Consider the following 17787-nt stretch of genomic DNA (forward strand, 5'->3'; position numbering starts at 1 on the left):
AAGTAACACTTAAAATATATTGAGGTTTTGAGGCTTTATTAATTTAAACTGCCTTTAAGTTATGTTGGATGATGATGAACATACAACCCTTGTTACTTCCCGTTTCTTTAAATTTGGACTACAACTTATCTCATTCTCATTAAATGTTCACTTCTTTGGAAATCCATCTTAGAGGTCCTCAAATTCTGCTTTGGGAAATGGAATATAAAGTTCATAAGGAAATAAGAGTAAACTAATCAGTGCTACAGTGAATGCTGATCTAATCAACAGGATAAAAATCAGAGTCAAAAGATGTTTATAGTTTAGTATTTAGAAGAAAAACATCAAGGGAGAGGTTGGTTCTCTTAATGGGAAGTTTTAGCAAGAGAGGAGTCTGATCAGTGAGGGAGGCAATACAAGTCCTGATCAGAAAGAGCCTGTTTGTTTGTTAGTGTCCTTTCAAACATTTGTCATTCCCACTGACTGGGTTTGCCCTGGTTACGTTCACATAATTTGTGTGTTTTAAAACACTAAGACGTGGGTTTAACATCATATAGGGTTTTAGGGCACCAGCGGATATTAAAGTCACCCATAATTATGTAATTTATATCAGCAAGAATGGTCAGTATAGAACTGGGTGTTCATTTCTGTGACCACAGATACAGAAGGACCTACATAGATGGAAGGATTTCCAGTATTTTGTTGTGCCCAAACAGAAGGCATTCAACTAAAGTCAGTGCTAGACTTTGCCATGGGATGATGACAGTGTCATAAATGTACTTTTGATGGCATATAAGGTTCTTCATTAAGTGGAGAGATATCTTCTGCTGCCTCAGCTAGTCTGCAAGTGTTCTTGACCTGTTTTAACCACGTGCAAGACTGAGGCCTCAGTTCCTTTATGGTCAAGGTGCACATTTCAGCCATCTCTGCACATAAAAAAATATGTGGAGGGAGGAACTACTGCCCAGCAGTAACTGGCTAAACAGTTCTTAAAAGGGTTCAGCATTCTCACCAGTCATTGAAAAAGTTTTCTTCTAATGGGAGACTTTGACTTCATATAACTGACATACTTTGCTTATCTCACAACTGAACCACTTGGATCAGTAACTCTGAAGTTTGTGTCTGATGCAAACCCTTATCTCCATGCAACACTATTTGGTCTTTCAAGAGAACTGACCTACACATCTCCCATAGTTGGTTCCTGAAGCATTCTTAGACCAGCTAATTAATCTTCCCATTTACTTTGTTGGGGCAAAACTCGGGGTATGGGAGGAAGATTCCTTCATAAACTTGACATGCACTGCTAGCTCAGGTGTTACTTGAAATTGATTCATTTTTTCAGGAGAATGAACAGTTGGGGCAGCTCCTTTGCACTTGGTAAACAGGATTCTACAGTTGCTAAAAACCCTCTTTGTGTGGATTGCTATATGCATTGTCTTTTGCTATCAGGTTGACAACTGTCCAGTAATGAATACTGCTGCCAAACACCACTCCAGCAGCAGCATGTCCATTCTCCACTACTTTATAGACATTTGAGTCACAGCAACTCGATTAGTGGCTCACCTCTTCATCAAGCATGACTGCTTGGACTGTGATTTCAGGAATCTAGCGTCCTTTAGCATCTCAGTGTTTCAAGAACTGCCTTTCAAAGTCCCCTCTCTTGACCTTTCTCCGCATCTGCCTTTAACCACTCAAAGTATTAAATATATTTTGTTTAAGATTCCTCCAACAGTTACCTACTGCAAAAGGAACTTAAATGTATATATAACATACATACTCACCACATCAGCTGATCTGCAATGTGGCTTCTGGCAGCAGGTCTTTATCTTCCCAGTTTCCCCCTGTGCTGGAAAGTTTCTCTCTGACCTGTGTCTTGGGTTGGATTTTCTTGTAAAATAGGCAAGTATGTAGTTTAACATGCTTGCCCTGCACTATGTGTTTCCTCAGTTTATGAGGGTTGAAAAGAATATTGCACGGGCTGAGTAAGTCCTCCTATCCCACTCAGTGACCTAAGGACATAAACTGGCTGAAGGTATATGCACTGCCCAATATGGAAAACAGACATGATTCATGACTATGCTGAATAGGGGATAGCAGAAACAAGAAATTCCACAATTTACCTGCTATGTTATGCCTGCTTGCAAACTGAATGATTAACTTATTATTATTATCAATAAAACAGTGGAACACTACATGTTCAGCACAATATAACATCAGAATACTTATATGTGAACTGAACAATGTTTGTATACAACTTATAACATCATAAATAAAAACTGTCAACTTTGCTGTAGACATCTGGTTTAATTGCAACTTATCAACTGCAGTAAGAAACAAAACAAATAAAAGTATTTATAATTCCTGTTTCCTTTCAGTGTTTATAGAGAGTAGTAGTATAAGTGAGTTGGGTATAACATTTGGTATATCATGATGACTGAAATAATACAGTGGCGACACGACATGTGCTGCCAGCTACGTCAGTATGCATTTCAGACTATGGCATAGAACAGGGAATCACATTATGGTATTACTGAATACATTAGGCTAAGGAACCAATTTTGTAAAAACACACACTATTTACTCTCTCGTCTTAAACAAAATTCTCATGGATACACAAGGTAGCTTTTTTTGTCTTATACCTGCTTTGTCATTGCTGCATTATAAATTATGCATTTTACAACTTCACTACAAGCATTTCTGTTTCAAAATGCAAGGGCATTTTGTGTACTCACTCTATCAATTGCACTTTCATTCAGTGTTTATACAATACCACAATATTTTAACAAGAGAATATTTAGTGCAAGTGTTATCAAAATGTATTTCGATAAATTTTAGCCCTTGCAGCTGTCTCAGCATTATGCTTACTTTTTCAGTAATTTATCCTATTCTGAACATTTGGGAAGAATCCACGGTATGCAATTTTTCTGATGCACCTTCATAGGTTTGTAGGTGCATAGGCAAGTACTAGGTTGGCTGTCCTTGTAGGCCATTGTGTGCAGAAAGTTCCAAAGTTCTGAAAATGTATTGTGTTGAATACTTGCAAACTGTGAACCAATATTAAAAAAACAACTACAGCAAGTACACAGCATTAAGCGCAATGATAACACAAGCACTTGCTGTGTTCTGTAACCTCGTGAACTCTGGTAACTACTGGATATGCAATGCCTAGAAAGTGAAAAAAAATATGTACTGAATTAATGTCAAGGTCTTCCTGGAACTGTAAAATAAATCATCTGTTCTCTTGGATTAATCTTATAAAATACAATATACATAAAACAGTCCCCTACTTCTTGGATGTGCTTCATCAGTAAAAGCACAGTGCATTCTCATACGTGCTTCATAGTTCCCAAATATCACTAATATTCTTGTCAACATTTCTTTCCTCAGTTGATTATTTCATTTGCTCTGGATGTCACTATACAGTTTTTTTTTTTTTTTTACAAAATCAGGTTGCTTTTCTTTGCATTCTCAGCCTTGGATTACTCTTCTCAGTTTCAACTTCTCTTTGGTCATGGAAACAATGTAATATTTTTGCCTGATTTATGCTTCACAGTTAAGACACACCAACAGTCTCAGCAGCTTTCTTTGCAATCTTGGTCATCTCTTGCACAATGGTTTATGGTTGGTTTCTCCCAACAAAGCTTTCCCATAAACATACCTGTAACATTTTTTACATCCATATACTATGGCAAATAGTTATTCTTCTATCTAGCGTATCTTCTCCGGCATTCTGTAAAAGTTCTTGAGCCATAAACAACTGATTTATTTTCCTGAAGGACCACTCTACCAATACCATTTTAGCAGGCATGCACTTGCTAATTTGATTTATAACAAAATACTTAACTGCAAGTATTGCAGTTACTACCTGCAGCAGACTCCCTCTTATCCAGTCTTGCTGGCACCAGACCTTAGGCTGGATAAACAAATGGATGATTAATCAGAAAATGCATAAAAATAGCATTTATAGATTATAAATCAGCCAGAATAACAGGATTTGTGATAGCATACATGTTTCTAACGAACATGAAGTTGAAAACTCAAATGGCTGTCATTATTTAGCCCACAGGAGTCAGAAGTGTTGTTCTTCTCTGTTGTCTTTTGCTAGGGCTACAGCAGAAATCTGATGTCTGGTTAAAGAGAGGTAGATAAGAGGGAGTCTACTGTACTTAAATATTCTTTTCATGGTCTCTACTCCAGTACAATGCCACATTTTCCAAATGCTTTTCTTGATGACTTACTTACGCGTCAGGTTTGACAAGAAAATACTGAATCATTTGTAGAAATGTCATCACAGTCTGCCTATACTCAGGCTGCAGAATATGCAACATGACTGCTATTTTTCAGTATACATTTCAAACTATTTGATTATAAATCATGCCCTATGTATCTTAGTTCTGTAATTCCAGTTTTAAACGTACTCTTGTTTAGCTTAAAGTTAGTTTGTGTAAGGTTTTTCAGTAACTCAGTACTGCAACATTCTTGTTTCTTAGTTTGAGTTGATATCAATACATCAATTAACAACACTATCAAGCCATTCAATTTGTACAACACCTCCCTAAAACACTTTAGGTGCTGATGCTATATCAAATGAAAGTTGTAAATCTGTACTTTCTACAGGCAAGTTAAATGTACATAGCTTTAAACTTTTGACATCAAGGTTTACTTGCCTAAGTCCATGACCTGCATCACATAAAAAGTAGTTTGCCTCGGACACGAGACACTACTTCTTTAAATGAACAAAGCAAACAATGCTTCTTTTTTATGCAGCTTTATTCAAGTCTGCTGGATCTATACAAGCATTTATTTATTTAAAATTTGGTAACCAGGAAAGTCTGAATGGGTAGAGATCAGCCATTTTCAGTGGAGGCCTGGGAAGAAAAGCTCCACAGAAACACCAGGAACAAGAAGAACTAACACACAAACCTAAGTAACTTTACAAAACATGTTCAAATACATGAATTAGTATAGTACTTTTCTAATGAGATATGGATTTTGTCTGGCTTATTAACAGTAATCATGTTGGTGACTCACTGAAGGTTCTGTTTAATTTCTAAATCATATTGATTTTATCCTAACAGTTTATTGCTTTCTCAATTCCAGTTGTCAGAATTACTTGAATTTTCTTTACAGCTCGCAATACAGGCTGCACTGTTGGATGTATCTGGACCTCCTATTGAATGCCGGTACTCAGAGTGCCAAAAGTCCAAAAAAAAAAAAAAAAAAAGAATGAAAACACAGGAGGAGAGTGGATCTCAAAAATCGCTTTTCTCCTTTAAATTTCTTTTTAATGGGGGAGCAAGCTTCCTTGCCCCACCTATGTGCAAGGCAAGACCCCCCACATCCCCTGACTGAACTTACATATACCAACTCAGAGATCACCATACCTCAGAGAAAAAGAAATACCTAGAGAAATGGCATCTCGGACTCGGTACATACAAGTCTGATCTTTCTGCCATTCATTCTCCACATTTTGGGAATTGTTCTTCTGGGTCCCAACATTTTAAATGGTTACTATGCATCTGTATATGGTAAAAAGCCCAAAACCACTAAACCAATCTTCACACTCTATACAAACAATCAGACTGAATATTCTAGGACCTACACTGTAGCTCTGCATCACAATGTGGATTACTTTCACTATGAAAAGCTTATGACAACATAAAGTGTCAGTGACTTAACAGATAGCACACCTGCCTTTAGTAATGGAAGACTGTAACACTTTGGGTTCTATTTCTGCCTTAGGTAAATTGATTATTTTCTATTAGTGATACTGTAGTGCAGCACTGTGGGGATGTGCTGCACACGTGAGTGTACAGACCTTCAAATGAGATATTAAATTGAGATCCCCTCTTCACGACTTGGTGGTAGTGCAGACAGATATAAAAGATCCTACAGCACTTATCAAAAAGAAAATGAGAAATTGGCCAGATCCCCAGCCAAATGTACCCTAGTCAGTATGAATGCCACCTCAGGTTTCCCCTGAAAAGATGCCATTTGCTTAGTGGGATTAAATACTCACCTACCTTTTCCTGATCAGGTTATGTAAATAAATAAATAAATAAATGACCCAGTATAGATTAAGCACCATCTTTGTTACTCTCTCCTCCTGCTAATAAAATCTTCATTCAAGCTTCTCGACTCCTCACAGAGTGCAAACTAGAGGGGGTTTCAAGTGACTGAGTTCAACTCCACAATACTGAACTCTTCATTCATCATTCTCTACAGAAAATCAGTATCAGTGCAGTTTCTGTGTGTGTAATGGCATTGATTTCTTTCTTTTTAGAGATTTCCTTACTCTTCATATTTGTGCAACTGTGGAGTTGGTAAAACAGCAGTCTGTGTTGTAGAGGCTTACGTCTCTAGATTAGAAGTATGAGGCAGGCTTACTTCCAATTTTTTTGCCAGGTTGACCTGGAGACAAACTGAAAGTGGGTATTGATTTGTTGCTAAGGTGTAAACTGACAAGTCATAACTGTGATCACACAGAACAAAAAATGCTCACGGGAACAGATAACGTGCATCTTTACAAGCATTACAGTCAGAACTGAAGGAAAAGAAGATAAGCACTGACATCAACTTATCACACATAGTAGGATACCAAGAACTGATTAGTCATGGCACTTCGGTAAGTAGAATAAAGGGAAGCGAGACTACATGCTGATTAAAAGCAAGCAGACTCCACATACAGGCTTAAAGTTGGGTTACTTTTTTTTAAATCATAAAGGGTTATTTCACTGTAACATTATCTGTTTAAATGAAGCAGTTTTCCTTGAATTAATTCAGAGGCGGGCAATTTTTTTAATGGGCTGTATAATGGTACAACATTTGGCATCGCTATCTTGCAGCACCTTGGTCTTCAGTTTGATTCTTGGCTGGGGTGCCTTCTGTGCTGAGTTGACATGTTATGGCCATTTTCATGTAAATTTTTGTTGGGTGCTCTGTTTTCTTCACGTATTCCAAAAATACCTAGTGTTTCTTCAATCTGCCCACTATGTACGAAGGACAGAGAAAGACTGTGTTTGTACTGTGAGAGTGTGTGTGCACATGTGCACGTGTACGTGCATGCAGGTGCAAGTGTGTCTATCTTATCATCACCACTCAGGATTAGTTTCATTGCTTTGCACTCCATGAGTGCCAGGATATGCTCAGGCTCTCCTGTGACCTTGACCTGGATTAAGCAAGTTATCAGAGAATGAATGAATTACTTTTTAAATTAAATAAAACTTGGGAAAACTTGGTTATTTTGGCACTGATACAATGCTATGAAAATATGGAACCTGCTGGAAAATGGTTAAAATGCAACTGTATATGTTAACTCTTGACAGATTTGCATGACTATCAGGGCCCCATAACAAGCCACAGCCCAAAATAATGGCTGCTCAGGAACCAACGATTTTTAAATGAGAGCTGTTTAGAAAACAGGATTATGAGGCTTGAAGGTCTAAACGGATGATAAAAGTTTTACCTGGACTAAGTGAAGATGTTCTCTATGGCGATTTCCATAATGACCTGTACCTGAGGTATAAAACTGCTTCTTAGAAATGGCAACAGTAATTTAGAGTTCCCAAGATTATCTCCAGTTACCTTCCAAAACACTGGCAACAATTTACGGATCATTTGAAAAAAGCAGAAGACATAACTAAACATCCCATGTGTCAAGTTTCCTGTCATTTCAAAACAGTGTCCCAAAGGAGTATGGGTGTGGTTGGGCTGGTGGGGAAGGGATCATAAACTCTTCATCCTCCCAAGAAGAAAATCTGTCTAATGGGTGGGATGCTCCAATGTGTTACCACTCACTGACAATCTCTCAATGGAACAAATTCTCATTAGCTGTCTCAGATTTGCTAGCTGATTAGACTGGACAATCACATTAAATGGTCAGGTACAGCCATCTAGTCTGTTACTCAGAGTGATGCTGATCAGTAGGTTCAGAATGTTTCACTGCTCGCTGTGCTGGTACTCTGTGTTGTGGTCAGTCTGTTCACCAAAACTTTAAAATATAGTGTTATTTTACGTTCTGTTCATTAGTCAAAACCTACTACAAAAAAAGTATGCTTCATAAATAATCACAAGCTCTTGTCTAGTTAAATTAAATTGTTTACGCATCCAACAGGCAGTTGGGAGGTTGACAGACTCAGACTTGGCTAAATGAATTGTTCAAACACGCTGTAAGCAAACAGGCTTGCTTAAATGAACTACTTACAGATATGCTGTAAGAAAACAGGAGACTGTGAAACTCAAACCCAGGTTAAGAGAATATAGCACATTTTTTTGGATACAGCTATTTTACAAGACTTGAGCAAACTAACCCTATAAAATAAAACAGAAAGTGAACAAATCCAAACATAATGCAAGTCATAGCAGCAGGGTAGAAACTAAAGTCTTTGGAGATGCTATGCTCCCTGTGGTAAGCAGGCATTCTCCTTATTCTGTCAAAAAGATTGCCTGTGAGAAAGATTCGTAAATTGAAATGACTGAGTGAGACAGCCATAGAAAAGACCAGAAGTCAGCATCAAGGCTATGAACAAACATCAATATGTAGAGAACTTCACTTTACTGTCCTCTTAGCATAAAGCTCACTTCTTCTTGTTTTCACCCCTTTCACCTTATGACTTACTCTCTTGCAAGCTAAGCACGTAACAATATTGATGCAGTACACTTTGAAATCTTGGCAAGTTTTTTGCACTGTACAAAATTTGCTACTGTACATTTCTTTACATTTCCAAGTAAAGGCCAAAATATGTCTTCCTTGGACCAGTTCAACTACTCATTTAACAAAGATGAAGTAGAGGGTTGTCAGTTTTCATCAAGACTATACAGCATTGTCTGAAAAGGAATCAGCAAAACACAGTTCAACATTCATAAGGACTTAAAAACAGATAATCAAGACTGCTGCCGACCTCATGATTGCTTGGAAACATGTTTCCAATTTCCACACAAATTAATTCCTTTGGAAAGACACTCCCAAAAATCAAAGTGAAATGACACTCAGTGCCATAATGACGTAAAGAAACCACAAGCCATGACAGCAAAATCAAAGTAAACCATATAAAAGCTTTGTGAAGCCTAAACTAAAAGACCTCTCCAACATACCTTTAAACGCAACAAGCAACTGTTACTTAGGGTCCAGCCCCCAGTATTTTTGAGATGAGCATGTGCTTCTAATGATCCACACAAAAGGAAATCAAAGGCTTAACTGTAATTATGCCATACATCAATGTGTCACAGATTTTGAAATGTATAATATACACAGTGTGCAGATCAGAGTGAACATTATTTCTGTCTGAATAAAGAGCAGTGTTAAAAAGCAAGGATTTGCTTTGGAGTCCTTTTGTTCATCTGCAAATAAAGATACAAAATAAAACACTCAAAAACAAACAAATTCATAACATTAACTCCCACGTTTTTACTTCAACGTTACGAGAGAAGCATCTTGAAACTTTAAGTACAAAGGAAGGATAGACATTACTGACAAAAACTTCACTTATGCTAGCAGGAACAAAAAGCCGGATGCCTTTTTGTCTCCGTTTTGTTCTGGTGGTCTCTGATGACTACTAGTTTAGCATCTATCCTTACTAGAGGCAGGGCAGTGAATTAATTAGTTTGGAGCCTGCCGGAAGACAACATATACCAGAACCCCCCCCCCCCCAAAAAAAAAAAAAAAGTACTGCTTGATTTCCTTAGTCCACCCACTTCATGCCTAATCATTCATTGCACACTGTCTGACTCTGGTAACAACTTTTCATGCATTTTTTAACATGTACCTGAAGTATTCCATGTTTCCTGCCCCCGGGCATATGCCCATTTTATGCAAAAAAATGTCATCAAATACATGTTCATTAATGCTTCCATTTGGTCAATTTATATTTTCTTATTTGTGACGTACTTCCTTTCAGAAATTTATTAGATCCACAGTATTTTATCATGTTAGCTTTTTTCTTTTTTTAAATTTTTTACAGTTTTCCATGCCTAACCATCCACCCTATCCCACTGCCCTAAGACGGCATGAACAGATTATAGAGATAGGCCATATCCTGGAAGGATTAGTTTTTTATACTTAAGTGTATATCATCTCCTTGTGTGTCTCAGCAAAGTATAGCATGCAATGTGGAAATGTAACCTGTTAATACAATGGCTGTTCCTCACTGGCAGTCCTGCTTCCATAGGAAGCTGACACTTCACACAATGTTCCTTGATATCCATCAGAGACTTGTGCAGTAGGACCATTCCCAAACATATACACACTCCTATGGTCTCCAGACTGATTAATAGCCACTGTTCTCCAACCCCTCATTCTTCGCCATATCCTTTAGTACCCAGGTCATTAAACAAACCCAGCTCAGCTGGATTAAAATCAGGTTTCCATCCCTCTACGGCATGGTGCTGGCCTTTCTTCTATGTGGCTTGCTGTTTTTGTCTCTTCCAGGATAAACAATGAAATGTCTCTCAGCTTCTACTTAAAAAGCATCTGATATACAGCACCTGCACCATGTTAACTGCCATTCAGCCATTTTCTGGAATTGCTCTCTTTCCCCTCCATGTTTCTTCTGAGGCACAGCAATCTTGAATCTTTCAAACTATAAAACCTAGAAATGCTTATTTTGAAATAAAACTTTTCTTACCAGACCACGCTGAAGTACATTAGGTCGTTTAAGACCTCTGTTGACAAAAACAGGTTGTTGTGCTTTGGCATTTGGACCAGTCAATTGCATTTCAGGATATATATTGTCTAAGTACCACTTAAACGACTTGCAGTTCAACTGTTTCCTCAAACTGACACGTTCAGTGATGTCTCCATAATTCCGTGTTCTCAGCTCTGGTCTAAGGGCAAAAAACTGTTCCTAAAAGATAAAATAATGAAAAACTACATGAAAATATTACATACACACAGAAATAAATAATAATAATAATATAAAACAAAAACAGGTATTTAGCTATTATTCTGTAAAGCTGTGATTATAGATGATTCATGCTAAAATATGATACAGATTATCAAGAATCACTAAAAAACAGTACAATTAAAATATGCCATTAAAGGGTATACTACAAATTCACAATGTTCAGGTAGAAGCAGTATAACTGTGGGAAGGACTGTCTACTTACCTGAAACCACAGCAGAAATATCCCAAGGGAATCTATGGATGTGAAAAGATCAGTTGTAATGAAAGATTAAAGTATCGGAACTTGTACAATGTCTCATATAGACATTTAAGAAGACACTTTATTCAGGTAAATAGGGCACTTAGAGACAATGACCTATGGAATGTTTGGGGTTTTCACAGTAGTAGAGAATCATCAGACAACCTATGCAGAAGATTATATAGGAATAAGATAAATACTAAGTGATCATCTGAGAGAGCAGTCCATGCATGGAATAGACTACCAAATCATATTAAAGTAAGCAGAAGTTTAGATATTTAAAAAAACAGCTTGGACACTTATTATGGGAATGACTCTTTTGGTATTTTGACAGGCTAGAAGGGTGTTACTGTCCGTACCCAAAATATCTGTATGTATGTATGTATGTACATTACTACAAATATTACACATGCATGTATGCATGCATGTATGTATGTATGCATCTATTAACCAGGGGAGAGTATTGATCCACATGGACCTTTATCAGACTCGGCCTGGGAGCACTGTCTAGTGGCTTGCTCAGATTCACAAAGTAAGTAAATGGAGGCTGACAGAATAAACCCCAGACTACAAGAAGCAGTTTAACAGCTCATACCATTAATCCCCTGCACTAACTGCAGACGTTCAGTTAGTCTAACCACATTTTATTCTTGGGAGTTAGATACTCCAGTGATGAAGGACATCGATCACGTCCAGCAGCACTATCAAGTCACTCCCAGAATCAGGCTGGTCAGCCTTTGGCTTCAGCTTATCATCTATGAAGGGAATTGGAAAGTGACCTCCCTGGTTCCATCACCTTCCACTAAAATGAAAGAAGAGTGAGTGCTTAAGCTTCCACTAGCTGATGGCAAACGCATCATCTGCACGGAACAAAGGCTGACTGAACAAAAGACTTAGCTCGGTGTGGGTCAGCTATGTCTTCCTCTTAGAGTACTTGCCCTTTTGGCAATATTCTGAATTAAGTCTAGGTTGTTAAGGACCAAACAAGTCTTGACAACCACCATCTTTCTAGAAGCAAAATAAACCAAAAAGCTTCTCCATTCTTATCTTCTAAGCGGTCAGATTCAATCTCTGGCAGTTGTAAATGTAGTGTTTCTCACCAAACAGCACAGACAATGGCACTGTGGGTCTCAGGTGTGCAGACATTGCAAAAAATAGTACTTCACAGAAAACTGCTGAACTGTGATCAGTGGGAGAGAGATACTCAACCAAGGACATATCAAGGAGGGTCCTTGATGTCTCATCAGCTAAATTGTGAGAAGGCCCTATGCAGTGGGCAAATTCAGATTTCCACCTCTAATAGCCCAGCTCAGCAAATTTCTAAGATCAGTTCAACTCACAGGCATAAAACACCTTCTGTCAGCATACTGTGTGACATTACTGGCCAAATCATAAGAACATGCTTAGCCTCTCTGCTTTACATTTAAGACCACAAACTGAGTGAGTGCAACCCAAAGGACACATATAAACAAGACTATAGTACTGTACACCTTCTTGCAGATCAGTGGCTAATATGAAATTGGCAAGAGAAGGAAAAGACAAACTGCAAGTCTAAAAACACTGACAGCTGGAATGAAAAGCGAGGATGTACTCCTGAAATCATAGCCCATGCAATAATAATCGGTGAGTGTGTGAAGTTGCAACCAAGCTGAAACAGAGACATTTGTAAATAAATAAATGGAAGCAGCCACATTATTTCTGGAGTGGCTCTTGACAGCAGCATTTTTCAATGGGTACTTGGCTACCTGATGAGAAAAGATAATGCAGCTAGTAATTCATTTGGAAAATAGTTACTTGGCCAGTACATGCTCCTCTCCTTATGTGAAGCAAAGGAGATAACAGACTAATCTGTCTCCCTGAAATTATATATTCCCTGCAGGTAAAACCTGAAAGGGCAGTGCATGTCTAGAGTATAAAGAGCCCTTCCTTCCTCTAGATTTTTCTCAAAGGGAATATAATAACAAGGAGATAAATGGACTAGTTTAAGAAGTACTGAAACCAGTTTTTGGAAGAAATATAGGTTAGTCCTTGTGAAAGACCAAACAGAGTCTATTATAGATAAACAGTCTACAGCTCACAGATCCTGTAGGAAGAATAAAAGTCTTTAGAGATTAATTTCAGAGCTAGCAAATCAGCCAGTTGAAATGAAGTTTGGTACAGCCTGTTGATCACAAATCTCAGATATCAAGAAGGATTCTGCAAAGGCTGGTGAAAATGCATTACTGCTTTAAGGAACTGCTTAACCAGCCAGTACTGGAATACAGGATGACATTCCACAAATTTCACATATATAGAAACGCTGGAAGCATATGCCTTTACCTTAGGATAATTGAGACACAAACCATATAGATGCCGGAGATAGGTCAGACCCACTTGCAAGCTAACCATTTAAGGTTGCACAGGATAATTCTCTGCCACTCTTTCACCTAGAAGAGCACATCAGATAAATGGAAGGCAGTTTGACAAACTCAACTACCTCTGAGACACCTGTTGATGTCCTTCTGTATCACCATTGCAGTATCCAAACCAGAAAGGAACTCCCTTCTCACGGCAGCCAGATGCTGGGCCAGTATACAAAAACCTAATGATCTTGTATGCACCGTACATCACAGTTATGCTCCCCGTACAGAACGTAGGGCATAAAATGGCTGTACAGATGCAACTACCTAGAACTTCTTTGCTGCCAGTTCGAATGTCATTGTTGCTAGTTGGTCTGAACACCTTGTTGCTGTATGGAATACTTAACTGTCTTTTTTTTTCTTTTACTTTTCTTGGTCTTGTATTTTATTTTGCTACCTAGAGTTCATGTCATCCAAGAAGGGAAAATCTCAGTGTGGGAGGCAGACTTCCCATAAGGATCATCATGAACAGTGTATTTTTCTTTTAGTGCTTCCCACGACCATACCTCTTGTAGTACCTGTAAGGCATTTGTGCCTAAGACACTCAGAAGCCATTTGTCTTCCCTGGCCATTTATCTTTAAAAACCAATGACTTAAAAAGTTAGCCCAGGATACCATAGCAGAATCCTTTAACCCCAAGATAATCTCACTAGGTAAGTCGGCTGCCATGAAGTCTTGGACAGATTTTTTTAGCTGTCCAGCCTCCACTGAATGTCCCTCTTGAAACAGGATAATAACTCTTTAGGTCATTTGGCATCTGTGTTAGATTCCTCTACAGCGGCACTATCTGAGGCCAACATGGATCCATCTTTTCTCACTACCTTTGAGGCTTTGCAGGCATCTGCTCTGGAAGTCGAAGGGGAACCATAGTTGACTATCTTGGAGGGTCCTAGAGGGATTCTGCAGATATTGGTCAGGGAGGAAGCTCTGGGTTCTTTTATTGAATCTCGCCAAGGGTCAGTACCTCTGGTGGTTAGGGGTAATGTCTCTTTCAAGAAAAGACAAAAACTGAAGCATGTTTCATTCCATCCTAAGGATCCTCAAAGAGAATGTCAAGAGTTTACTCAGGGCTCATTTTCTGCCTTGATGGCCCTAAAGCCTTCTCAAGGGGTTTTGGTACCTGCTTCTGCTTGGACCTCAACCCCTTCTAAATGGCTTAGGGAACTGGATTCCTCGGATGAGGATTCAGTGTCTGATGAGGGGTCTTTCTACTTGTCTTTAGAGATGCCTTCACCTTTGGCTTATGGTTCTGATGAAGATAAGTCTGTTAGCCCTGAGTCTCCTTTTGAGGAATTGTCCTTTGAGGAAACAATTGCTAGGATGATGGAATACTTTAAGTGAGATTCTTCTCAAGTGTCTGACATTCAGAGAAGATATTATGTGTTGCTTCAGGTGGATACTCCTACACCTTTGGCAGCTCCTCCTGTGTTGGTTGCCTTGTTAGATACTTTCATTGCTGCTTCCAAGTCCCCTGATTCTCAGCCTCCTGCTCCTAAGAAGCCTAACAGGTTCTATAAGGTTCCTGAGGATTGTCAATTTTTATTTACATGCCTTCTGCTGTTCCTGCTGTGGTAGCAGTCTATTCTGAAATTCTTCTAAGCTTTTGCCCTTTTCCAAATTCTGATAAGGATAGTATGGCAATGGAGTCTCTGTCTGAGGACATTATGGCCAAGTTGTTGGATGCTCCTTTGGATAATAAACATCTTTTTGTGACTGCAACTGCTGAAATGTTTTTAAGTCTCTTCAAGAGAAAGGCAAAGCCTTGCAGGACCTTAAACATATTTTTGTCTCTCCTATCCCTAAGTTCCAGAGGAATTAATCTTCTAAATCTGCTTTTGTTTTCAGTCAACCCCACCAGGTGTTTAAGGGTAGGAAGCATGGTAGGTGGGCCCCCTCTGCTAAGGGTTCTCAAATTACTGTGGTCTAGAAGCCTCCTTTATCTGAATAGCCTGCTTCTCTTTGGCAATTCATCCCCCTCCCCTTTAGGCCAGAGATTCCTTTGTCCTTTCGGCTTTCCCTTTGTCTTCCAAATTGGTGTCTCATCACTTCATACACTTGGGTTCTTCCTATCATCTGTCAGGATTACTTCATGGTATGGAAGTCTGTCCCACCTTTTTCAGGGATTCCTCAGCCTCCTCTAGAGCAATCTCCTCATTTTCCAAAGGTTCTAGGGACCCTGGTGAACCAAGGAACCATTCCACCTGCTCTGCTCTTCCCAAGTGGGAAAGGATTTTTATTCCAGAATGTTCCTGGTTCCTCAAAAGGAGGGCACTTGGCGACCTATTCTGGATCTCTCCCAGCCCAACACCTTTCTCATGGTCCCTTCTTTTTAAAAGCTTACTCTTCAAATCCTGTTTCCTCTTTTATTATCCCAGGCTTTTCTGGTGTCCTTGGATCTGAAAGATGCTTACCTTCATATCCCTATTCACCCTCTTTTTGGAAAGTTTTTACATTTTTCCGTGTCTTCCTTTCATTTTAGTTCTCTGGTTTGCCCTTTGGCCTCTCTACTGCCCCAAGGGTATTCACAAAATGCCTAGCTCCTGTGATTGCTTACTGCACACTCCAAGGCATTCAGATTTTTCCTTATCTAGATGACCTGTTGCTTCAGGTATCTTCTCTCAGTCACATGTTAGAGGATCTGAAGTTCACCATCTCTCTTTTTCAATGTCTAGGGTTCACTATCAACTTCCAAAAGTCCACCCCGACTCCCTCTCAGGATCATTTGTACCTGGGATGCTGGATTCAGACAGTGTCAATGTTGGCCTCTCTTCCACCTCCAAACATTTTGTCATTGACAGCCATCTTTCAATATCTTGTTCCTCTGACTGATGTGCCAGCCAAGGAGTTTCTTCGTGCTCTGGGATTCATGGCCTCTTCTGTTTCAATGCTTCCTCTTGTCAGACTGCATATGCAGTAGTTTCAATGGTACCTCAAGTCGGTTTGGCTACAGCATCTTCACCCTCTGGATTTCAGTGCACCTCTCCCTCCCTGTCTAAAGAAGGAATTTGAATGGTGGATTCAGCAGTTTGCTCTCAACCCAGGCTGCCATTTCAGCCTCCAGTCAGTTCTCAAGAACTGTTACTGATGCCTGAGACATGGGGTGGTGGGCTTTTTTGGTCACCTGAAAGTTTAGGGTCTCTGGCCTCCCCATAAAAAGTCAGACCATATCAACATCAAAGAGATAAGAGCTCTGATTGTGGCCCTTCAAGCTTTTCACCCCATGTTTTCTCCAGGCCCCTTGAAGGCATACACAGATAACACTACTGTGATGTGGTATGTCAACAAGCAGGAAGGCACAAGATCTTACCTCCTCTGCAGGATGGCTCTTCAGGCTTGGGAGGTGGCTCTCAGTTATCAATTAATTCTTCAGGCAGTATACATTTTTTCATAAGAAAATCTAGTAGCAGACTCTCTGACCAGTCCAAAACACAGGCCCATGAATGGATGCCTCACAGTGACATGTTTCTGGACCTTATCCATCCATGGGTATTCCTCAGGTAGATCTTTTTGCCTCCCCTCTGAACAGGCAGCTTCCTCTTTTTTGTTCCAGAGTGCCATGCCATCTGGCTTGGAAGATGGACACCCTTTCTTTTCCTTGGAAGGGGATCTTTCTTTTTGTTTTCCCTCTTCTTCCTCTACTTCCAAGAGTCCTGCAGAATATTCAGCTGCACTCCCCATAAATCTTGCTAGTTACTCTCTTTTGTCCAAGACAGCCCTGGTTCCCCCTGTTAATGCATCTGGCCAGGAGCAATCACCACAAGTTACCTCACCAGTTGGATCTCCTCACACAGGACAAGGGGTCTCTCATCCATCCTCACTTGTCCACTCTTCAGCTGACATTGTGGGTGATAGGATTTTGATCCCTTTCTGAGACTTCTTTTCTGAGGACGTGCTCAGGGTTTTACAGGAGGCAAGGAAACCCACAACCAGAAAATTTATATTTTCTAATGGAAAAGATTTTCTGTCTGGGCCATGCTTATAACCAGGACCCTTTTTCAGTGGGGGTCTCTCTGGTCCTCTCTTATTTGTGTGAGTTGCTCCAGTCTGGCCTGGCCTACTCTTCTGTGAAGGCCCATTTGTCTGCCCTTGAATCCTCCTTTGACTTCTTGTTTTCAGGTCAAACAATTTCTTAACGGTGTCCTACATATTAGGCCTCCAAGGAAACTTATTCCTCCTCCTTGGGACCTTAATTTGTGCTGGAAAAATTGACTCAGGCTCCTTCTGAACCTGCAGATTCTGCTTCTTTACAACACTGTAACTGGAACACTGT

General features: G+C 39.5%; 1 protein-coding gene across 3 annotated transcripts in view; it reads right to left on the bottom strand.

Moving 5' to 3' along the window:
• Positions 1 to 17787, bottom strand: part of GALNT11 (polypeptide N-acetylgalactosaminyltransferase 11) — a 1380327-nt gene that overhangs the window by 258923 nt on the left and 1103617 nt on the right. For all 3 annotated transcript variants that reach the window (XM_044066892.1, XM_044066893.1, XM_044066894.1), the window contains exon 9: positions 10602 to 10820. In XM_044066892.1, the coding sequence (XP_043922827.1) occupies positions 10602 to 10820 (219 nt within the window). The remainder of the gene's footprint in view (positions 1 to 10601; positions 10821 to 17787) is intronic.

This window comes from Protopterus annectens, chromosome 3.part1 (assembly GCF_019279795.1).
Source record: "Protopterus annectens isolate FY-2018-M chromosome 3.part1, PAN1.0, whole genome shotgun sequence".
NCBI classification, from domain to species: domain Eukaryota; kingdom Metazoa; phylum Chordata; order Ceratodontiformes; family Protopteridae; genus Protopterus; species Protopterus annectens.